Here is a 25,624-nt window from a genome sequence, read left to right as displayed (position 1 = left end):
AGCTGCCTTACTCCTCCGATCTGCCCAAAATACATTCTCCAATCGATCCTGCTCATCCAAATCAATGCTAAAAAAAACCCATCGCATTTAGCTTGTTTTGTCTCAAAGTACTTCAAAATTGCCATAGCATCTCCTTCTCCAAGCTGTAATCGTCTTGCTTTATCAACAAAATTTCTACAATCTTTTTCTAAAAATGACACATTTTCATGCCCACCAACTTCGACAACAATAGAATTAAAATTTTGGGCAATATTAATTCCCGTAGAATCATTCATTTCAATTTGCTTTTTTACACTTGCACTAATTCTACGGTTATAAGGGAAATATCTTTCTTTGTCCGAACTCAATCCATGATTATGCTGAAGGTTTAAAGTTCGAAGAATCCATTTTCCCTCTTCATTTACACAACCTCCGATTTTAGCTTCACAACAGGCTTCAACTTCAGCATATTACTAGATCTACTATCTGCTTTGCCGCTACGGCCACATGCAAAGGTCGCATATTTTACAGTCCCATCTGTCACGGGCTCGCTTGGCACTCAAGGTGGATACACTTAGAAGTGGGGGTTAACTTAGAAATTGGGCCACCAAGACAACTAACTAGCTGGGGTGCACTTAGCAAAACCCCCACTAAGGCCCAAAGTCCACCAAGGCCCAAAGGTCTAGAACTCTCTACATATTATCCATTCATTAGAACTTTCTAGGACTCACCACTTGGGTCCCTTAGTGTTTTGCCACTTGTAATAGAATTATCTAGAATTAGGCATTCCACCCCCTATAAATATGGGTGCACAGCCCTCATTCTCACAACAACCAACACACCCACACAACACTCCTAGCACACTAGCTCTCAAGCTCTTTTGTACAAACACTCTTGTAATAATTCAAAGTGTAATACAATCATCTTTGGCCATTCCACTCTTACTACCCTTAACATTTTCTCCAAGTGTGTGTGCTTTGCTTGTTTAGGGAGTAATCTAGGCTTACTTGGCGACTCACACGCTAAGGTCGCTCAAGTGCTGCATGGGAACTTGCTGCGCAAAACTATCACCCCGTGACAAGTGGTATCGGAGCTACGGTTTGCACCCACACGCAAACTAGCTCATAGACGTTGGCCAATCCTTCCAGCACATTGCAAGAGGGCGCACTCGGTGCAGAGGTACAGGAGCAAGCTCGTGGCCGCGAGGAGGGAGGACGCAGACAGCCAAAGTCCCGAGGTAAGTCCAAAGCCCCTTCTATGGATGCATTGGAACCTCGTGTTGCCACGCTCGAAACGTCAATGGCCGCTGTCCAAGACACCCTTGATACATTAGAGGAGCGAGTCGGTGGCCTTGAGGGCCAATATGGCGAATTCACAGTAGCCACCAAAGCCCTCATGTAAGACCAAGCCGACTCTCTCCGAGGGGAGTTTCGAGCGTTCCATGACGAGCTGCTCAGTTTGCGTACTTTTGTGCAAAATGAGTTGCGTGCAGTCCGTGCGGAGGTTGACGAGGTCCGCTCGAATTGGGCTTGGCACAAGCGCACACTCACGCCTAGCCCAACCGCGGTTCCCGCAAGCTCGAGTGATGCGCGCCGCATTGACGTGCCCAAGCCCGATACTTATGATGGTGCGCGCAACGCCATTGTGGTGGATAACTTCCTGTTTGGGCTAGAACAATATTTCGACGCGATGGGTGTCCGAGATGATGCGCAAAGGTAGGCACCGCGCCTACATTCCTCCGAGGCTCCGCGCAACTATGGTGGCGGCAGAAAAACGGTGAGATGGGCAAGGGCATTTGCGCCATCAGCACATGGGCCGAATTTCAGCAGGAACTTCGCAAGTATTTTGCCCCAAGCAATGCGGAGAAGGAAGCACGAGCGCGGTTACGTCGGCTTAAGCAAACGGGCAGCGTCCGCGATTACATCAACGACTTCACCACCCTTATGCTTGAGATTTCCGACATGTCCGATAAGGACTCTCTCTTCTACTTTCAAGACGGCCTTAAAGATTGGGCCAAGACGGAGCTTGATGGGCGTGGCGTGCAAACTCTCGACGATGCCATTGCCATTGCGGAATCACTCTCCGATTACTCCGCCCAGCCCAAAGACAAGAGGCTTAGCCACGACAAAGGTGAGGGAGAGGGCCGAAAGGACAAGGGCCGCAACTGCAAGGAATGGGGACAGAAAAAGCCTCCAAGCGGCAAGAGCGGGCAAGGCAAGACAGAAAAATAGCAGCCGCCAAAGCCTCGAAGCCCATGTTTCATTTGCAATGGCCCTCATTAGGTGCGCGACTGTCCGAAGAAAAATTCGCTTAGCACCCTCGCCGCTCAGCTCAAGGGCGACTCTCCATCGACACCGGAAGAACCCTAACCTAGAGTGGGTTCCCTCAAACGCCTTGGAGCGCTTGAAAGCCATCCGCCCATAGCCACGAGAAAAAGGGCTTATGTATGTGAACGCCACAGTTAATGGTCGAGCTGTTCGGGCATTGCTCGACACCGGAGCAACACACAACTTCATCTCGAAAGAAGAGGCTAAGCGCCTAGGCCTAAAGGTGACAAAGGATGGAGGCACAATGAAGGTGGTAAACTCACCCAGCAAGCCCATTGCGGGCACCGCACAATGAGTGCGCGTTACTCTTGGCACGTGGAGCAGAAAGCTCGACTTCTCGATTGTGCCCATGGACGAATTCAAGATGGTCCTCGGCATGTAGTTCTTCGACCGAGTCCATGCGTTTCCACTGTCGGCCACGAACTCCCTGAGCATCCTCGATGGGAGTATGGCGTGCATGGTTCCAGCCGAGCGCTCGAAGACCGCAGATAAGGCGCTCTCCGCCATGCAGTTCAAAATGGCTTTTCGGAAGGACCCTAGCTTCTTGGTCTCCCTTCGGGAGGTGAATAATGAAGAAGGCCGAGAAGACTTGTCAAGCCAACCTCCTCCACTCATTCAAGCCGTCCTCGACGAGTTCAAGGACGTCATGCCTCCGAAGCTCCCGAAGAAGCTCCCACCAAGTCGAGAGGTGGAACATGAGATTGAGCTAGAGCAAGGCGCGAAGCCGCCAGCCTTAGCGCCTTACCGCATGGCGCCACCCGAGTTAGAAGAGTTGCAGAGGCAACTCAAGGACTTGCTTGATGCGGGCTACATCCGCCCTTCCAAGGCCCCATTCAGTGCACCAGTGCTCTTTCAAAAGAAGAATGATGGATCTCTACGCATGTGCATCGACTATCGGGCGCTCAATAAGATTACAATCAAGAACAAGTATCTGATCCCCTTGATTGCGGACTTGTTCGATCAACTCGGCAGTGCGCGGTACTTCACCAAGCTCGACCTACGGTCCGAGTACTACCAAGTGCGCATCGCCAAGGGTGACGAACCAAAGACGACGTGCGTGACCAGGTATGGCTCTTTCGAATTTCTTGTTATGCTGTTTGGTCTCATCAATGCACCGGCGACATTCTGCACTCTCATGAACAAAGTTCTCCAACCGTTTCTCGACCGCTTTGTTGTGGTGTACTTGGATGACATTGTGGTGTACAGCACCACACTCGAGGAACATGCCCAACACTTACGACAAGTTCTCCAAGTACTACGCAACAATGAACTCTACCTCAAGCTGGAGAAGTGCTCATTTTCCCAACGAGAGGTGGAGTTTCTTGGCCGCAAGATAGCGGACGGGAAACTTATAATTGAGGACTCGAAAGTAAAGGCTATACTTGAGTGGCAACCTCCTACCAATGTACCCGAACTCCGGTCTTTCCTTGGGTTAGTGAACTATTACCGTCGCTTCATCAAAGGGTATTCGGCTAAAGCGGTACCCTTGACTGAGCTGCTGAAGAAGAACCGCACGTGGCATTGGTCCAAGGAATGCCAACGCGCTTTCGGGGAATTGAAGAAGGCTATCTCCGAACAGCCCGTCCTTGCACTTCCAGACCATACAAAGCCATTTGAGGTTCAAACGGATGCCTCCGACTTTGCCATAGGCAAAGTACTCATGCAAGAAGGTCACCCCATAGCATTCGAGAGCCGGAAGCTCAACGACACGGAACGCCGCTACACCGTGCAAGAGAAAGAGATGACAGCCATTGTCCACTACTTACGAGTGTGGCGACACTACTTGCTTGGCTCACACTTCGTGATCTTGACGGACAACGTAGCCATGAGCTATTTCCAAACACAAAAGAAGTTGAGCCCCAAGCAAGTAAGGTGGCAAGAATTTCTTGCAGAATTTGATTATAGGCTCGAGTACAAGCCCGGAAAAGCCAACGTTGTTGCGGATGCTCTAAGCCGCAAAACGGAATTGGTTACACTGAGCCAGCCAAAGTCCAATCTCGTCATGCGCATCAAGGAAGGCCTCCAACAAGATCCGTTGGCGAAAGACTTGTTGGAGAAAGTGCTTGAAGGGAAGACGAGGCGATTTTGGCAAGAGGAAGGCATCCTCCTCACCAAGGGAGACCAACTATTTGTGCCGAGGTGGGGAAATTTACGGCGAGAGGTGATCAAGGAGTGCCATGACTCGAAGTGGGCTGGCCACCCCGGAGTAGAGCGCACAACCGCACTCGTCCAAGCCTCCTACTTTTGGCCACACATGAGGAATGACATTGAGGCCTACGTGCGGACATGTCTCGTGTGCCAACAAGACAAGGCGGATCGCCAACTTCCGGCGGGACTATTGGAGCCTTTACCAACAACATCAAGACCATGGGAAAGTGTCACCATGGACTTTATCTCGGCCCTACCCAAGTCCGAGGGGTGCGGAAGCATCATGGTGGTAGTCGACCGCTATAGCAAGTATGCGACTTTCATCGCTGCACCGACCGATTGCAAAGCGGATGAGGCTGCCCGCCTATTTGTCAAGCACATCATCAAACTTTGGGGAGTTCCAAAGAGCATCGTGAGTGACCGGGATCCATGCTTCACCGGACGCTTTTGGACGGAACTCTTCAAGATGTTGGGAACCGACCTCAAGTTCTCAACAAGCTTTCATCTGCAAACGGATGGACAAACCGAGCGTATCAATAGCCTACTCGAGATGTATCTTAGGCATTATGTGAGCGCTCACCAGCGAGATTGGGCGAAGTTGCTGGACGTTGCCCAATTCTCATACAACCTACAATGGAGCGAGGCTACGGGCAAGAGTCCATTCGAGATCATCATGGGATTTCAGCCGACGACGCCCAACGCCATAGCCTCGACCTATGAAGGAAAGAGCCTAGCAGTCCACAAACTCGCTCGCGAATGGCATGAAGAAGCGGATATCACGCGAGCATACCGCGACAAGGCCGCTCGGAGAATGAAAAAGTGGGCTGACTCAAGGAGACGCCACGTCGAGTACAAGGAAGGTGACCAAGTGATGGTGAAGCTCCTACCCCAACAGTTCAAGACGTTGCGGAAAGTCGACAAAGGGTTAGTGAGGTGATATGAAGGGCCTTTCGAAGTAGTTCGATGCGTGGGCAAGGTCTCCTACCAACTCCAACTTCCACCAAGACTCAAGATCCACCCGGTCATCCACGTGAGCTTGCTCAAGCCATACCACGGAGACGCAGGAGATCCAAGCCGAGGCAAGTCAAGGCGTGCCCCAACCGCCGTTGTCACCGCTATTGACAAGGATATGGAGTACATTCTTGCGGATCGAGTAATTCGAAGACGGGGCATACCAGCTTACTACGAGTACTTGGTGAAATGGAAGAACCTCCCTGAGAGCGAAGCAACATGGGAGCGCGAAGACGATCTATGGCAATTCGCAGAACATGTGCAGGTCTACAAACACAACAACGCGACGAGGACGCCGCGAACATAGGTGGGGGAGGATTGTCACGGGCTCACTTGGCACTCAAGGTGGATACACTTAGAAGTGGGGATTAACTTAGAAATTGGGCCACCAAGACAACTAACTAGCTGGGGTGCACTTAGCAAAACCCCCACCAAGGCCCAAAGTCTACCAAGGCCCAAAGGTCTAGAACTCTCTACATATTACCCATTCACTAGAACTTTCTAGGACTCACCACTTGGGTCCCTTAGTGTTTTGCCACTTGTAATAGAATTATCTAGAATTAGGCATTCCACCCCCTATAAATATGGGTGAGCAACCCTCATTCTCACAACAACCAACACACCCACACAACACTCCTAGCACACTAGCTCTCAAGCTCTCTTGTACAAACACTCTTGTAATAATTCAAAGTGTAATACAATCATCTTTGGTCATTCCACTCTTACTACCCTTAACATTTTCTCCAAGTGTGTATGCTTTGCTTGTTTAGGGAGTAATCTAGGCTTACTTGGCGACTCACACGCTAAGGTCGCTCAAGTGCCGCACGGGAACTTGCTGCACAAAACTATCACCCCGTGACACATCGCTCCCTTTCTTACTTGTTAGCTTCTTCACGGGAAACCCTTATTGTCTACCGTACGCTTTGTAAAACTCAAACATTTCCTCATAACCATCGAATAACATGCCAATAGTTGGCTCAAATGTTTCCAGTGGCATATCTTCAATTACACGCTCATTTTCAAAATTTTCCATTCCTACAAAATAATTAACATTTATATTCAGTTTCATAAAAATTAAATTTACAAAATTTCTAAAACAAATAGTATTGAAATAAAACAAAATTTATAACATAACCCGCAACAAAATTCACAACATAAACACCAAATAAAATAAAATTCATAACATAACCCGCAACAAAATTTACATTGCTTAAATTCCAGAAGCTTACATTCCAACGAGACCCACCAAAATTTCTAAAACAAATAGTATTGAAATAAATTCTGCATACCATAACATAACCTGCAACAAAATTCACAACATAAACACCAAAGTGGAAATAAAACAAAATTCATAACATAACCTGCAACAAAATTTACATTGCTTAAATTCCAGAAGCTTAAATTCCAACGCGACCTACCAACAACACCAAAAAAAAAAACAAGCTTAAATTCCACAATATGTGCCGGATCTTTCACATAACAGAAAATTAAAACAAAAAGAACAAGCTGAAAAAAGCCACCGCTCACTTAATGTTTGCTGAGAGAGCCGAGAAAGGGGGAGAGGGAGGAGGCTGTGAACAGTTGCTCGGGCTGGAGAGGGAGGCCGTGATTTGCGTGAGAGAGGAAAGTGAAGAGTGAAGCCTGCCTGAGAGAGAGAGGAAAGTGAAAGCTGAGGAAGAGGAAAGTGAAAGTGAAGCCTGAAATTGAAGTCTGCGTGAGAACTGAGGAAAGTGAAAGTGAAAGAGAGAGGAAAGTGAAAGCTGGATTTCACGCCATTTTTTTATTCATTTTTTTTTATTTTTTTAATGTTTAATGAGTGAGAGGAACGAGAGGAGAAACGATAGGAGAGAATGTCGTTTCTGTCGCCCTTCTCTCGTCCCTCTCGATACCTAGCAGCACTCTAAATTGTGTCTTTTTATTGTGCAAAAGGGACTTGTGAAACCTATTTGAAAAATGGAAATCGGAAAACATCAATCCCTTGTTCTCAACTTTTCTTTTATGAAGTTGGAGAATGAAAACGAATCATTCTCAATTGAAATTAAATATTAAATACTATTTAAAAACAAGTGAACCAAACAAATTTTACACTTCTTTGTTCTTAGAAAACAAAGAACAACAAACAAAAATAATATCAAATGCACCCTAATATTCTTAGGATGATAAGTATGTGATTTTTTTTTATTACTCATGTAAATTAGTTCTTAAAGTCTCGCCGCCGACGATGCCCACACGCGTTCCAAACTCCGAGTAAATTCCTTCGTCCGGCGAAAAATTACAGTCTTGTGACCGGCTTTTGAAATGATATTAATGTCAGCATCTGGAACCTTAGTCTTGATGTAATGGCTGCATTCCACCGGGGCCGTTTGATCCCGATCACCATGAATCACACAGACTTTTACTCCAGATTTCACCAATGTCTCCAAGTAGCCGTCGATATGTCCTGCTGCCCCGCAGATAACATTGTGCATGCTATACCAAGCTGATTGATGAGTATGCTTTGTCAAATCCATGATCAAGAAATGTAATTCCCTGCTTATTATTAATTTTTTAAGAAAAAAAGACTACATTAAAAAGTTACTCATACATAATTTGTCACGGGCGACATTGTAAAAGGGTGCGTTATATCCAACATTAGTATAAAATTTCGAGCGGACGTCCGCACATGAATATTTTCAAATATATAATGACATGTGTGCTTAGAGCGTAGGTTAATTAATTATGCAAGTAGCTGTTTCTTAATCGGTGAATACAAATTTAAATTAATTGGATGGTTACCTTCTTTGTGTGAGAAGCTTAAGAATATTCTCCCATGTCCTGTGGTGCCGGCAAATAAAGAAACATAAACATCGACCTAAGTGTTCATACCATGACATGATTGCAGTACCAAATGTTGGCAATGGCCACAATCTCTTCTCTGCCACTCTTTTAAGCACCGCTAAACTTGCAGCTCCATCTCTCGAATCTGGGAAGCAAGGCTAATAAAGAGCAGAAAATTATAGTTAATACAGTTAAGGGCTTAAGGGGCATGGGTCCTTTTCTATATAAAATTAACAAAAGAGGGTGATACTTTTCTCCACCAGTACTTTTGCCCTACTTGGGCTTTACTACTACTACACTGGAGCAATATGCACTGTGCAAATTGATGTTCAAATGTTTGGACTTACGGGAGCAACAAGTGTGATTGATCTCACAATGTTGGGGTGCTTTGCAGCTAAGGCCAATGCAATGATGCAACCCATTGAATGTGCTACTAAATGGAAAGACTTCAAATCAAATTGAGAGATCACTGATTTCTCAATCATTTCGAAATGATCTCTCAATGTGTACAACTTGTCTCTTGGCTTGGGGCTTCTTCCGAATCCTAATAGGTCAACTGCAAACAATCTGTAATTATTACTTTGATGATCTGATAAATTTGGGAACACTGTTTCGGTCCAAAATGACGAAGATGAGAGAAATCCATGCAAGAATATCACATTTTCTATGGCTGCCGTCGACTCTCTTGAACCTTCAATGCCTTCTGTCATGCATGTATACATCAAATGCCAAACACATTTAAATATGAAAGAGGGTAATGTTAGGTATCCCAACATTTAGATCTTAATTTGAGTCACAACTGATATAGTATTCATCCATTAGATGGTGGTTTAGTAATTTTATAAATTATGAAATTCATCATCTACTGAATAAATGAGATATAACATTGGGGTTCAAGTTGAGACTCAAATGTTGGGATCCCTAATATTATTAAAATATTAATATTGATTAATAATATACACAAAAAGTGTACAATAGCAACATAATATTTATGGGGAAAAAAAACTGTATAAAAACATTTTGGTTAATGTAATTAGATTTCCAGCTCCCCAATTGATTGTTGACTTCGAATGACTTCGAACTAGAGCAAGTTCTAAAATATTCCTTAAGCTTCGCAATAGAGCCTGTACGCACTTTTATAGCCTGGTAAAGCTCCGCATTAATAGATACAGCATTTATGTACATGCGTAGCTAGTTGTGAACAATTAACATTGAACATATGCGTGTGTATAAAATGTTCAGGCTCAGACGATCGCATTTTTTAAACTATGGATTTAGAGTTTTACAATATCGCACATGGCTTTGACAACATTATAATTTTTGAAAAATGATTTTATAATTAATATTGTAAAAAAATTTTACAACATTGTAAAACTTTGAATCTGTATTTTAAAAAATGTAAGTGGCAATACTAGATAATGACTATAAGTATACATGAAATTCTTATTCAGACATGGGCTAGTTTCAAACGCATAAAATAGCTGATAGATGACCATTGTGTGTGTGACTATAGGTCCATTTGGAATTGAGATTGGGCAGCTGTAACTTTTAAGTTACAGCACAAAAGTTTTTGGTAAACACTATCTGCTGTAGTTTAAAAATTATGTTAATATGATTTTTCACTTGTATAATAAAAAATTTATTATATCTTTAATAATTATATCAAAATTATTATTTATTATATATTATTAATTTTTGTTTCATAATTATAGTTTTTTTTCTATAGTAACTGTAGTTTATATTATAAGCTACAGTTACTCAATCTCAAACATGATCTTTTATCTCAACAAAAATTTAAGCCAAAACACTAATTTTAAAAAACATCTTAGAGTGTATGATAGATTCCAATGACTTGGCAATTGTGAGATAATCTCAGTGATTTCTCGGCTTCTTACATTAACGATCGATATGAGTTAAATAATTATGACATGCAAAAATTAGCATTTTGATCGAAGATAAGAAAGAACAATAATGAAAATAACTTAATGAAAAGCAGGATCACATCTAAATTCAAGCATGAGTTGCATGCAAATAAGCCAACAAATTAATCAGTAAAATTAAATAAATTCTCCTCATTTTGTAATACGTTTTCTCATGATCCAATTATCAATAAACAGGTTGAGCTTATAATTAATTAGAGACATTAGATATACAAGTGTAAATTAGTAAATAAAATTAATAATAATTTGTTACTTGTCAGTAAGTAAAATGATTTATTTACCTTGTAGAGGCTCCTTGATTTGAACATGAAGCTTCTGCTCGTCATCTTGAACACAATTATTCATCCAAGAAACACAAGATTCACATCCACAATCAGACCACCTATGGCTATTTTTCATTACCTCGTGATCAACAATACCTGTTTTCTTGGAGTCATCCCATTTTCTTGGAAATCGAAGGAACCCCATTTCCCGGAAAATATTTTTCCTCCCATGCAAAGTTTCTGAGACTTCATTCTCTTCATTTCGAATTCCATAATTACTTCTTAAACACTGGCACGCAGAGGCTTTCCCTTCAAAGAACTTGTCAAGATATCTGAATAAAACACACAGAATAACTTCGACAAAGTCAAGCCAAAGGAAAACAATGAAACTAAGGCAGGTGTGAAAGTTCGTCGCAAATTTTCTTGCCCATTTTCCTGAGAAAGTCCCAGGAGACATTGAGGGAAAATGAGAGAGCATAAATCTGTACTACGGCTTTTCTTATTTGGACTAGCAAGTTGTTTGAAGGCTTGTTCGGCACAAACAAGAATATACTATACAAGTATTGGATTGATTAACGTAAGAAGTACAATATAGGCTTTTTTTTTTTTTACAAATACAATATAAGTTAGTTTATACGTGAGCTATTGAAACTAGAAAATAACGAAAAACACGGTATGTGCTAGTTTAGTAAGTTAAATAATTTTTTTTTTATATTATAAAGGGTTTGAAAATTTAGATATAATTAATTTATATGAATATTGTGGCTAGATTTCTTACTAATCTGACTGAGATAATTAATATAATAAGGTTTCATTATACTAAGAAAATGGAAATTAAGTTCACGTTTTCGATCTTTAATTTTAATATCATGAACAATATCATAAATTGAAAGTTGAAACTTTATAAATGAGAAAGTTGTGTTTCTTGTCTTTCTAGAAAAGTTTAAAAAAAATAATGTGTAAACTGATTGAAAAAATGAAAGATTTTTTTGGTTATTAATTTTAATAAGTAACTGATTGAGAAAATGAAAGATCTTTTTGGTTATTAATTTTAATAAACCGTTCACATAAAGCATGATTCATGAATTAATCTAAAGGCATTTGAAAATGCAAATTGCAATAGTAATTGCATGTTTTTCGAGAGTCAACTCTTGTACGTATATTGGGTGCAATTTCTATCTTTCAAAGCGATCACCATTTATTTCTCTATTAATTACTAAGGAGAAATAAAATACAATTTCAAGACTTGCATTAAGTTTTTATTAAAACATTCACATATTATTTTGACTCTCAAAGATTTGTTTTAATTTTTTTCTCCAATACTTTATTACTTTATTCTTATAATTTTATCTGGTAAAATAGCTCTTTTGAACTCTTTAGGAGGGGTTAAAACTAATAACAATTTTTATTTTATTTTCTAATCAGATTCTAAATTAATTACATTGAGCATCAACCTTTTAATGTGTTGAACAATCATACCTGATGCCGCACGTTACGCGACTCCCTTTTTTTTTTTAATTTTAAATGGACAAACTTAAATCAATTATTTAACTCCCTACTCTCTCGGTTCGAATTTAAATAGTTAGCCTAAAGTATATTAAATAGAGTAATATTATATTTTAATATTTGAGTTCTAACATAGTCATAATTAATTTGGCAATGATATATTGAATGGTAGAATAATAAAATAATAAAATTTATTATTTAATATGTAAATGATATATGACATAGGGACTGGAATTAATGTTGGATCCCATGCATTGTAGTATAATCTTAAACTTAATCTAATAAAATAAAGGCTGAAAAGCCAACAACAATGTGATTAGATAAGGAGTCAACTTTGATTGGTTTATCTTGAAGAGCCCGTTGTTCATCAACCATGACAAATTGACAAATCAGTTTATTTACTTTATAGACTTAAAATCATTAATGGCCCTTGAGATCCCATAGTATTGTAGAAAGATTTTAATATGGATTAGGATTCAGAGTTGAGGTTTTTTTTTTTTTTTTTTTTTTACTGAGCATTGAATTAATGATCAAAATTTATTTTGAATTTTTTTTATTTCTCTTACCTAACAATTATTGATTCAGTGCTCAACAAAAACTCAGTTCAGCACTGAATCATTATTCTTTTAATATATGAATCTAATAATATTTCTACCATATAATCAATTTTTATGCTTGCAATGTATAAAAGATATGTAATGGAATAGAGATCAATCTACAATATTAATATTAATAAACTCATATTTAAAAATAAAATGAAAATACATTGGCTTGTAAATTTTAATTTTTTTTAGGTTTGTATAATTTCTCACCATGTAAATATATTAATTGACATAAATCATAATTTCATGAAATAGCTATGCTAAATGAGTGTTAAAAATACTATATACGGCACGATCAATTACATAATGATCCTTAATAGTATGTCAAATAATTGATATTTTAACATGCCATATTAAATTTTATTAAAATATAGATGATCAAGTAATTTTTAGGTACCTATCAAAAAATAAAAAAGTAATTTTTAGGTAAACAAAAAATTTCACCCATGAGTTTATTGATATAATTTATGATATTCACTTAAATATACATATATAGTTGTGTTATTTATTAATGTTACACCATATATAAATTTTATAATTGTAGCTTATTTATTTGATTTGTGTTATATCTTATACTAATAGTAATAGATTTTGAAACATTAATGTTAAAAAAATTATCACACTAAAAACTTAAAGGAGGGTTGAAAGGTAATTTTTGAATAAAACATGCTATTTAAATGAAATTGTTTCAAGTACTAAGGATGATCATAGTTATTATGTACCATTTATTAAATTTAATGGTAAACAATTAAAACATTTTTGGTACGGAAAAAAAAATTACAATATCATCAAAAGGACCCATTAAATACATAGTTTCCCGATTACAGTTCTTTGGTTCACTCCAGTCAATTTGAATTAATTGAAAGGCGGCTCTTAAGACTTTCTAATTTCTAAGATTACTCACCCACTTGCTCTTACTTGCTAGTGATACTATCGCACAGTAGTCGTAGATTGAAAAGCAAAAAGGCTCAATCTGAATTCAGAAACACACCCTTAAGGGTGCGTTTGGGATTGAGATTAGGTAGTTGTAATTTAAAAGGTACAGCACTAAAATGTTTAGTAAACACTAGCTGTTATAGCTTAAAAGTTATGTTGATATAATTTTTCACTTATATAATGAAAAATATATTATATCTTTAATAATTTTATTAAAATTATTATTTAAAATTTATATTTACTATATGTTATTAATTTTTGTTTTATAATTATAGTTTTTTTTTCACATCAGTTGTTACTAAAAAGTCACAGCACCTCAATACCAAACGCACCCTAATTTCAAATAATCTCCCCAATGCTTGAAAAGTTCTATGCCAATGTCGTCCAAAAGAAAATCAACACAGCAATTGGATAGTAAATAACTCTGCTTCAAAATCTTTTTATTTTTTTTCTCTCGAATTCAATGAATAAATATGCAGACATGAAACGATGACACAGCTATCAGATCCCGAACATCATTGCCCTGGCCCTGTCCCGTTAATATCTGCTGATGATACCCAAATTTGCTCCAATGTCTCTGCAAAATCCTTCTCTCTACCAAGAATTACAAAGTTATGGCCAGCATTGGGAACTACAATGACCTCTGCATTCGGAACTTTCCTCCTAATGTTAATGCTGCACTCCATAGGGATAACTTGGTTTAGATCACCTTGAATTACATAGAGTTTTACTTTGTTTTCAATCAAAGATTCCAAACAATCATCCATAGACTATTTAGTACTGTTGCAGATCAAAGGAAGTGTCAGTACCATTCAAATTCTATTGTAGTAGCAAGTGATAGTGTCTTGCCAAAACAAATTAAAGCGATGACGAGACAATTTGATCATCATGATCAGGTCGATCAAATTTCGACATCAACAGATCTATTGAATGGTAGAATAATAAAATTATAAAATTTATTATTTAATATGTAAATGATATATGACATAGGGACTGAAATTAATGTTGGATCCTATGCATTGTAGTATTCTCTTAAACTTAATCTAATAAAATACAGGCTGAAAAGCCAACAATATGATTAGATAATGAGTCAATTTTGATTGGCTTATCTTGAATAGCATGTTGTTCATCAAGCATGACAGATTGACAGTTTATTCACTTTATGGGCTTAAAATCATCAATGGCCCTTGAGATGCGATAGTATTGTAGAAAATTTTAATATATGAATCTAATAATATTTCTACCATATAATCAATTTTTATTCTTGCAATATAAAAGATACGTAATGGAATAGAGATCAATCTACAATATTAATAAACTGATATTAAAAAAAATAAAAATATATTGACTTGTAAAACTTAAATTTTTTAAGATTTAGATAATTTCTCACCCTGTAAAACATATTAATTGACATACCATAATTTCATGAAATAGGTATGCTAAATAGGTGTTAAAAATAATATATACGACATGATTAATTATATAATGATCCTTAATAGTATATCAAATAACGGGTATTTTAATATGCAATATTAAATTTTATTAAAACACAGAAGATCAAGTAATTTTTAGATGCCTATCAAAAAGAAAAAAAAAATTTAGGTAAACAAACAATTTCACCTATGAGTTTATTGATGTAATTTATGACATTCACTTAAATATACATATATAGTTATGTCATTTATTAGTGTTACATCATATGTAAATTTTATAATTGCAGCTTTTTTATTTGATTTATGTTATATCTTATACTCAACAGTAATAGATTTTGAAACATTAATGTTCAAAAATCTTATCACACTACAAATTTAAAGGAGGGTTGAAAAGTGATTTTTAAATAAAACATGCTATTCAAATGAAATTATTTCAAACATTAAGAATGATCATAATTATTATGAACTATTTATTAAATGGTATGTAATTGAAACTTTATTGGTACGGTAAAAAATAATTTACAGCATCATTAAAGGACTCATAAAATACATAGTTTCCCGATTACAATTCTTTGGTTCATTCCAATAAATTTGAATTAATTGAAAGGCAGCTCTTAATATTTTCTAATTTCTAAGAATACTCACCCAATTACTCCTAATCGCTGGTGATTCTATCGCACAGTAGTTGTAGATTAAAAACCAAAACGCCTCAATCTGAATTCAGAAACACACCCTTAATTTCCGATAATCTCTCCAATGCTTGAAAAGTTCTATGCCAATGTCATCCAAAAGAAAATTAACACAGCTATTAGATAGTAAATAACTCTGCTTCAAAATCTTTTTATTTTTTTTCTCCCGAATTCAATGAATAAATATGCAGACATGAAACGATGACACAGCTATCAGATCCCGAACATCATTACCCTGGCCCTGTCCCGTTAATATCTGCTGATGATACCCAAATTTGCTCCAATGTCTCTGTAAAATCCTTCTCTCTACCAAGAATTACAGAGTTATGGTTGGCATTGGGAACTATAGTGACCTCTGCATTTGGAACTTTCCTCCTAATGTTGATACTGCACTCAATAGGGATAACTTGGTCCCGATCACCTTGAATTACATAGAGTTTTACTTTGTTTTCAATCAAAGATTCCAAATAATCATCCATATACTTTGCTCCCCCGCAAATCACATTATGCATACTATGCCAAGCCGAATGGTGCGTGTGCCTAGGAAGGTCCATTATTATGAAATTGAGATCCCTGAAAGAAGAAACAAAAATTAAACAAAGCCCCAGTGCAAAATATTTCAGTTGCTGGTTTGTATATTTTACACACACATGACAATGACACAACGTAGAAATGATTACCACCTTCTTCCAGTGAGTGGCTTAAGTAAACTCTCCCATGCCCTGTGATTCCGGCAAACAAAGAAGCAGACGCATCGACCCAAGTGCTCGTACCATGACATAAAAGCCGCACCAAACAACAATGGAGGCCACAATCTCCTCCCAGCGAGCCTATTAAGCACAGCGAGACTAGCGCCATCTTTCGAAGATGGGAGATAAGGCTGAACGAGTGGAAAACAGAAAGAAAGAAATTTGAAGTTATGTAGTTGATAAAATAACAAAAAATGAAATGAAAATTGGAAGAAAAAAGCATTCATATCTATTCACTTACAGGTGCTACAAGGGTAATTGATTTAACAGACTTGGAGTACTTTGCAGCTACGGCCAATGCGATTATGCAGCCCATGGAATGTGCAACCAAATGGAAGGACTTCAAATCAAATGGGCAAATCACAGATTGTTCAATCATATCCAAGTGCTCTCTCAATGTATACAAGCTATCTCTTGGCTTTGGACTTTTTCCGAATCCCAGAAGATCAACCGCAAACAACCTGTACTTACCCTTTACAGATTCAGACAGATTTTGAAACACTGTTTCTGTCCATATTGAGGAAGAACAGAGAAACCCATGTAAAAATATCACATTTTCAATTGGATTTCCCTTTGAACCTTCAGAAGAATCTGTCAAATAACATGCATAAAAAGCAAAACCCCAATAAGTAGATGGAGTTGCTAACTATTTATCAGAACAAGAAACCGGCACCAAACAGACTAACAATTAACATGTGCTTGTGAGACTGCATCAAGAGTGTCCCCTTTTCATATCAAGTTGAAGCAGGTAATCTTGTACTTATTACAAGCACTTTAAAAATGTTATGATTAAGGCCAAAGAAAAGTAGTATTAAAATCACCTTGAGAGGGCTCTTTGACCACAAAGTGAAGTTTCTGATCACCAGCTTTCATCCAAGAAACGCAAGACTCACACCCACAATCAGACCATCTATTCACCAACTGATGCTGATGATCACTTGTAACTTTGTCGCACTCTTTCCCTCTTCTTGGATTCCCAGGAAACCTCATTTGCCCAAACAAATTTTTTCTCCCACACAAAGTCTCCGACTGCTCATTTTCTTCTTCGCCATCAGTCCTCTTTTCACAGTAACAATGCGGGGCCTTCCCTTCAAAGAACTCATCAAGGCATCTGTACATAACGCAGAGTAAAGTTTCTAGAAAGTCGAGGCTTAGAAACACGATAAAACTGAGGATCACATGCAAGATTTCGACCAAATATCCTGCCCATTTTCCCGCAAAATTAGAAGCTGGAAGCATGGAGAAAAAGTGGCAACTGACAAGACTGGAAGGCCCAAGCTTTTAAGATGATTGACGGCTTCGGTTGAACGACACATGTTGGTTTTGTGTTCTTTCCTAAAATGCGACCAGCCCGGAGCCACGTAGTTCTGATAGAGCATTATCAAACTATTCCCTTAATTTACCAAAAATGATGTTTGATTCCATAATTATATCACTTGTATTAAATTAGTTCCTTTTATCATTCTATGATATCATCCAGTATCATTAAATGTTTGTCATATTTCAAATAAAAATCACTTTATTTAGGCCAAAATCATTTAGAATTTGTGAAGCTATTAATCTATATATATTTTAAAAAATAAGTAAGAACATGTTAAACAAGTGAAATTTTGAAATATAAAATATAAAGAATGTGTTCGTCAGTTGCCACAATTATAAATTATTAAATGGTTAGGTTAGCATTTAAAATTCTTCACATGAATAACCAACGGACCAAAGCCATATCCATCTAAATTTGACATAGCGTGCAAACTCAAATTGCTGCCCTAAAACAAAACGGACTGATTTGATATATATAGTATGGTATAATTATAGATGTTACATCTGTAAATTACAGGGACAGATTTGATATAAATGAAGATGAGAAAATTTGTCGTATTAAGCGGGTCTCCACTGTCCGCCCATGCTGCCATCATGATCCATGCCTGGCAGGCTGTTACTGCAAATCGTCAACAAATCTTTGCTCCTTGGTCCGGCCATAAAGCAGGATTATTTTTTTTTTATGTATTTACAAATTATTAAAATTATGTATTTGGTACTAATAATACAGAATTACTGATATTTTGGAAAAAAATTGACAAAATTCTACTAAAATGAAGTATAACATCGCGTACTATTAGACGAAAAGATAAAATTATTAGTTAACACTACAGTATCTCTTCAACATTTTTTAATAATATATTATAGTTGGCTAGTTTCCAATAATATAGTCAGAGAAAAATATTAAATGTTAATAATCCTAATCCCCGACTCACCGTCTGTTTCCAATTGTCATACTTATATATACCTTTCCAAGATCCAAGAGCTAAATTCCTCAACAAAATGCTCCAAATTCCCAAATGCTTTTCAGATCCCAAATGGCATGCGGCAAATGCCTTTCAAATCTCTGAGAGCTAGTTTTAGTATGTGGCTCTGGGTACAAAACCTAAACTACATTAAACTTTCTTGGTAGAGAAATGGTATCTAACATTGCAATATTTCGGCTGTTTGATATTGATGCAGAGAAATTGTAACTTAAAAATTGTATTACTAAAGTGTTTGATAAACACTAACTGCTATAATTTAAAAGATATGATTATATAATTTTTCACATGTATAATGAAAAATCTATTATATTTTTAATAATTTTATCAAAATTATTATTTAAAATTTATTTTTACTATATACTATTAACTTCTATTTTATAGTTACAATTTTTTTTACAGTAACCGTAACTTAAAAATTATAATACCTCAATACCAAATAGGATCTACATCAACATATTCACGGCTGAGAGCCTGAGGGAAACAGTAGTTCACTACGTATTCTCAAGTATAGTAACCTTCACAAACCGTGTGACAGCGAAAAAAATCACGGCTTGCTACAGTAGACCTCAAAATGCCCTCTTTGTAATCACAATATTGTGGCATATTTTGAAGGGTCTGTTTCCCAGAAATCTTACGAGGAACAAAAATTTGATAACATAAATATATTTTATATATGCATAGAGTACATTAAACAATACCAGAATTGAAATCTTCTGTGTTTTCTCGGCTACTATCACTTTCCTTCTTTATGGGTTCAGAGCTAACAATTGGAAGATTTCTTCGATACCGTTGAGATGTCAACCTCCTTTCTAATGGTGTTTTCCTCTTGCTTACAACAAACCTGTTCACTCCTTTCCGCATTGGCATTATTGATGGGAAATCCTCATCTGGGATCTGACTCAACTCTGATATGTCCTTGATCTGGGCGACACGTCGAAACCATCTCTCTGCCTTGGCCTCCTCAGACATATCTAATGGATCCAGTTCCTTCACTGCTGACCCCTCCAGGCTCTTTCCAGTCCAGCTACTTCTAACATTTTGATTTTCAGCTGGCTGAGATGGACTCGTGGCAAAATTCGTATTCTCCTTTGTAGAATATCCGCTACTCTGGTTTTCGGCCGGCTGATTTGAATTCCAAGCTGAATTTGTCATCTCCTTCCCAGAATATCCACTACTCCAGTTCTTGTTGTTGGTAGGCAGACTATTAAAATTCTTCCCGGTTGAATTTGCATTGATACAAGTCTCATGAGCTGAACTACCCGTCTTCATTCCTTCTACATTCTCTCCAGAAGATTTTGAGTTCCATCTTCCAGAACCTAGCTGCTGGTTTTCCATCTGTTGCACACCATTCATATCAGGCACAACCGGTCTTGCATCATTCAACTTCTCAGGCATCAAAGAATTTGATGATTCTCCAGAAGCTTTAGCAGTTGAATCTGCTCCCACTGGCTCCTGCCTGTCCTTCTTCGCAAAGTAGTCAGGTGGGAAGGGCACAAAGGGCACGAAATTAGTATTATTAGCTTGCTCCATAGCCACACGTCTCCTGTACATTGGTGAAGTCAAAGAACGATCTTTCTTTTTGTTAACTACAAATCGATTCTCTCCTTTGCGCATCGGCATGATCTCCGAGAAGTCATCATCAGAAATCGCACTCGTTACATCAAAGTTTTCCACCTCAGCAACCCTCTTAAACCATCTCTCAGGTTTGTCAGCTTGTTCATTTTCTTTAGGCTTGGTCTCCATCTGGCTAACAGGTTTCTCAGAAAGCTGCAAATGGTCTACAGAGTTATGAAATTCTCTGGCCCGACAAACTGCTCCAGTTTGTTCAGATGTATCAGAAGCATCTGACGAGTAGTTCTCGGACTCTGCATACATCCTTTCATCTACCTTTGCATTCTCAGTTTTCTCAGCAAACATATCTGCAGGTAATGGCACAAATGGAACATAATTGGAATTATTTCCTCTCGGATATCGTGATGAACCTGCACTAGAAAAAGGTGAAGAACTATCTGCACTAGCATTTTGGTCAGTAGTGATACTGTCATTATTTGATTCAGGAGAAGTTGATGAACGACCAAAAAGTTCATCTAAATTAAGGCTGACTTTTTTATCAGGGGTCTCATCAACAGCTCTCGTCTGGACATCATCACCCTCAGGCATGCCATCATTGCCCAAGTTTCTTCGATACTCAGCATTAGCAAGCCTTCTCTCAAGGGGTGTCTTCCTTGTGCTCACAACAAATCTGTTAACTCCTTTCCTCAGTGGCATAATTTCAGGGAAATCTTCATCTGCTATACTACTCAAATCGGAGGTATTATCCAGCTGGGAAACTTTACTAAACCACCGTTGTTCCTTCTCTTTGTCAGCAGTCGACCGGCTATCAATGTCATCCTTAATTGCAGAGCCATATCCATATCCTGAACCTGATCTAGAATCAGCAGTAGCATATGAGGATTCTCCAGGTCGCTTGCAATCACACCTCAAGCACTCCATATTCCTCGCATGGTTAAAGAAATCGCATCTGGAAAAGGGAAGTTACAAGTATAATCACCACTGGCCGATTGAATGGAAGCAGTATCATTAACAGTCAAAAGAATCATAGCAAGAAAGAAATACTCACTGAGGACACTCCCACTCCCCTCCAGTCAGCTGTCTCTTCGGTCTAGCTTCATCACACTTGAGGCATTTCACATTCCTCGCAAAGTTCATAAAACTACACCTGCTTAATCCAGATGAAAATAAACAACTATCAATTAAAAGAAAGTGCCAAATGTTCACAAAAATGAGCAAGTTATGAATTTTATTACATGTTAGTTCATCCAATTCGGTATGGTACAAAGTGCTGCTAAACAGAACTGTAAAAGGAGGAAGAAAAAGAAACTCAAATTTGTAAAGTTTTTAAATGATACATGAAGTACAAACCTTATGATGATATAGTAAATTCCAAGAATAGAAGGCAGATGAAAGGAAAATATTGAACACTCTACCTTGGGCAAATCCAGTCGCCTCTTTTCATTTGAATGTTTTGCACTGAGGTCCTTTGCATTTGCCCATATCTATCAGGGAACTGATTTTGCACAGAAGAAGAGTTTGATGCTGGAGTGCCATAGCTTAGCTTGGCCAATTCACCCAACAGATTTCGAACAGATGACTCAACAAGTTCCCTATTGTATAGATTATCCACCTCCAAAGAAGCAGCAAGATCACTTGCATAACTCAACAAAAACTTCATCAAATCAACTGTGTTTGGTTCATCAAAATCAGACACCTAAAAGGGTAAGATAGTAAACAACATGGATAGCACTGGATCAGTGAGTTGTAACTTCCATAATCAATTTAAATCTTTTGAATAAAATGGATAATTGTCAAGAGAAGAAGATAGAAACAAATAAAAACTTTCCCCCAATAAGTTTTAAGTTCAATTAAAAAAAATATGAAAAATGAATAAATTAGTAAAATACTTCAAGATAGACATTATAATACTCTTAGTTCATGTTAAGTTTCATAATCTAAGTTTAATAGAAAGTACAAAAGTTCCAAAGGTTCACAGCTTGGTTTTAACTATTCTTGGAACATCAGTGCATAAGATAGTTGATTAAACATTTTCTCCTCCATCTTCCATTGGTCAAATCCTGGTCTCTCCTATCCACAGATATCACTTAGTTTAAATGAGAGGAAATACTATATTAATCATGATTTGAGAAAAACTCTGAAAAAGAAAATGTTTTATGGAAATAGAAATCAACAGTAAAGAGTTCCATAGAGTGAGTAACAAGCTGCATTGCAAGGAGAAAAACCAAGAAACAAATAATTCCAAACTTCATGAGGAAAATTCACTTTCGGATGACAGGAATTTGCCTGATTTTTATTATCTTCTATAACCTGTATGCAAAAAGTACATTAAAAGGACCGCATACGCTACACGTTAATTGGCTTCTTTCTAAAATATTGCCTTTCTAACTATAGAAAGTTTATCATCTAACCTGATACCCTAGGATTCAAATTGTCTCAATCTAATTAAAAGTTTAAATAAGAAAGTGGCAAAGACCTTATCTTAAAGACTTACAGTAAATGCAGACTAAAGAATATAACACATCAATACTGTTCTTCTATATTATTCTAGTAGCCAATCGTACACAACAAAGAATTAGTTTGCATACAATTATCTTTTATAAATCCTAACAATATCAATTTACAAGGAGTTTCAAATTACATCTGCCGAAATAAAGGCTACAGTTAAATCAGCAGCAGTTAAATTGTCCCGCCAAGCATGGTAACTCTAATCGCGCATGTAAAGCTACAGAGCTACTCTGTAGCCATTTCTGAAACCACAATCTATTTTACCAGACGAAGTTATTTATACAATCATTTTTCTATGTTTGTAGAATCAATGAGAACATTCAAAATATTGAATTCAAAAAACTGATCAAACACAAAATTATGAAGTTAAGTTACCTCATTTCGCACGAATGATTTCATCCTCCTCACAGATTCATCCCCATTTTTGAACAAAAACGGCGTGCCGCTTTCAACTATCACCTCAACATCTCTCCTTGAGACCATCCTACGCATCCCACACAACAACCAGGATCATAAAAGTTTCATTTTACCAAAAAAAGAAAAAAGAAATAAAAATCTCGGAGTCAGAGAGTAATAACTAACCTCAACAGATTGGGCCTATCTCGCGCGAAGGAAAGGCAAGCGCTGGCAGCGCGTACGAAGTCCTCAGGCAACTCCGCGCCAGAGACGTAAGCGTCTTCAGCATGCAGGCGGTTGAAGCCGCCGCCGCCGCCGCGGCGATCGGAGAGGCTATCGAGAAGCGCGTGAAATTCGGACCAGGGGTGGAACACGCGCGGAGGGAGGGGGGAGTGGGCTTGTGCGTGGAGTTGGCGGGAGGAGGAGGAGGAGGACTTGATGGGGAGTAAACGCGTGGCGGTGGACCCCAGCGGTGGTGGGAGAGGGGATTGTAGGCGACGGTGACGGTGACAGTGTAGTTGGTGGCGGGAGAGGCGGAGGATGGAGGGGCAGCGGTGGCGGAGATGAGGAGAGGGAGTGAGAAGGAAGAGGAATCGAGTGGCGCTGCCCATTTGCTGCTTTAAACCCTTAACCGGGGCTTATCCTATGTTATGTTAGTGATAGCGGATTGCGGCTCTGTTTCTTTTCTTCTTCACAACTCACAAGCTACCGGAGAAATGAAATATCAATTTCAAAATATATATCTTCTTAGATTAAAGAATAAGTAAACAGCGCTTATCCGAAAAAAAAAAAGTAAATAACGAAATTAATTAATTAATCATACAAATGGAGGTGTGATTAGAAAAAAATATATAATAAATTGAAGAATTTAGTTAATAATTCTCAGAAGAGTTACATATGTTGATTTGAGGTGTAATTATTTACACTTAAAAGTTAATATGAATATCCATATCTTAATAAAAAAAAAAACTTTTGTTATAAATTATTCTTTAAATTATCACCAAGGTATCTATTACAACAAAATAATAATAATAATGTTATTATTACTCTAAACACTCATTTAACTCATTCATTCAGCGTTATCAATTTTTTTTATCTTAAACTTTAAAATTTTCTTTTTTCTTGGGTACTAACATAGATAAATTCTTTTGATTTATTCAATTTTTTATGATATGATACAGAAGCAAGTTTACATTAGTTTATTGAAATTGTAATATGTTGATTTTTTTTAATATCATAAAAAGATAATAAGCATTATTTATGACAAAAAGTAGTGCATTTTTCATAAAGAGATTAATTTCGTGGAGTGGTTATGAGTCTTTTGACGCAGTAGTTGCTTGCAACTTAAAATATTAAATAGGAATAAAATCATCTACACCTTTAAAGTTTGCTTAAATAATCACACAAATTTCTTGAGTTTTATAAATAACCATACAAACTCCTTAATTCCACAAATGACTATTATACCTTTTAATGATGACAAACCAAATAAATATAAATACAGTAATAAAAATAAAAATAATAAATAAATATCAAATGATACAAATAAAATATTACAATAAGTATAATTAATAAAATAACATATATAATGAAAATTATTTTTAATATTAAGTTATTATTAGTCTATCTAAACATAGTTTATTAACTAAATTATGATAATCAAAAAATTGATTTTAAGATTTATACTAATATAGACATAATTAAAAAATGATATTGTAAATAAAATAATATAAATTTTATAAATTACTGTGAATGTTAGGTATAATTATTTTGATATTATTGACATGTCAAATATATTTTTTTATTATTAAAGAATATAACAGATTAATAATAATTTTTCTAATATTAAAAATATTTTATAAATTTTATCTTATTTTATATATTATAATATTTTAAGTTTTAATTTATATTAATTATACAAGTTTATGTAAAGTCAATAGAGTTATTGTAATTAAAGGTATAATAGTTAAAAGGAAGTATGTGTGATTATTTATAAAAGTAAGAGGGTCTATATGATCATTTAAGTAAAATTGGGATTGTGGATAGCCTTCTATGTATAAATAAGGTTACTTTGATCATGGTAGCTAAGCCATGAACAGAAAGGAAAAGAGAAGACTGGTGGTTGGTGGGATAAATAATGCATATGAAATAAAAAAAAAATTAATTTTGTTGTTTTCTTATAGCTAATTTTATGATCAAATAAATTTAAATAAAAAAATAAGTTTTCAAATTTATATTTTAGGTGCACTTAATGTTTTATCAGTGTATATAGTAAATAAAAATAATTAATTTAAAAGGTTTACATAAGAGCCTTTTAGTATTTTAAATATTATAAAAGAAAAGTCAATTTTTTAAATTTATTATATGAGTGTATAAAGTAATTAAGTGTTTAGAATATTTTTTAGAGTACAAATAACTTCATCGTTTGATTTCTTTTCATAT

General features: G+C 36.9%; 3 protein-coding genes across 3 annotated transcripts; all 3 read right to left on the bottom strand.

The window, feature by feature from the left end:
* Window positions 1–6,369: 6,369 nt before the first annotated feature.
* Window positions 6,370–10,942, bottom strand: LOC102606893 (probable lysophospholipase BODYGUARD 4). The gene is made up of 7 exons (XM_015532162.3): window positions 10,504–10,942; window positions 8,630–8,985; window positions 8,241–8,440; window positions 7,742–7,994; window positions 6,827–6,879; window positions 6,755–6,765; window positions 6,370–6,500 (listed from the first exon to the last, which is right to left on the bottom strand). The coding sequence occupies exons 1-7, from the start codon at window positions 10,940–10,942 to the stop codon at window positions 6,370–6,372; spliced, it is 1,443 nt and encodes a 480-aa protein (XP_015387648.3).
* Window positions 10,943–15,677: 4,735 nt separating this feature from the next.
* LOC102612493 (probable lysophospholipase BODYGUARD 4) lies at window positions 15,678–17,685 on the bottom strand. Its single transcript, XM_006484736.4, has 4 exons — window positions 17,222–17,685; window positions 16,642–16,991; window positions 16,335–16,531; window positions 15,678–16,224 (listed from the first exon to the last, which is right to left on the bottom strand). Exons 1-4 carry the CDS (start codon window positions 17,637–17,639, stop codon window positions 15,882–15,884), a joined length of 1,308 nt encoding a protein of 435 aa, XP_006484799.1. The 5' UTR covers window positions 17,640–17,685; the 3' UTR covers window positions 15,678–15,881.
* Window positions 17,686–19,111: 1,426 nt separating this feature from the next.
* LOC102612795 (zinc finger protein VAR3, chloroplastic) lies at window positions 19,112–23,905 on the bottom strand. Its single transcript, XM_006484737.4, has 5 exons — window positions 23,369–23,905; window positions 23,162–23,270; window positions 21,694–21,974; window positions 21,327–21,425; window positions 19,112–21,227 (listed from the first exon to the last, which is right to left on the bottom strand). Exons 1-5 carry the CDS (start codon window positions 23,791–23,793, stop codon window positions 19,394–19,396), a joined length of 2,748 nt encoding a protein of 915 aa, XP_006484800.1. The 5' UTR covers window positions 23,794–23,905; the 3' UTR covers window positions 19,112–19,393.
* Between the last annotated feature and the right edge of the window lie 1,719 nt (window positions 23,906–25,624).

The sequence above is a fragment of the Citrus sinensis genome, chromosome 4 (assembly GCF_022201045.2).
Source record: "Citrus sinensis cultivar Valencia sweet orange chromosome 4, DVS_A1.0, whole genome shotgun sequence".
Lineage (NCBI taxonomy): Eukaryota > Viridiplantae > Streptophyta > Magnoliopsida > Sapindales > Rutaceae > Citrus > Citrus sinensis.
The sequence above is the reverse complement of the archived record's forward strand: the minus strand, read 5'-3'. Positions and strand labels throughout refer to the sequence as shown.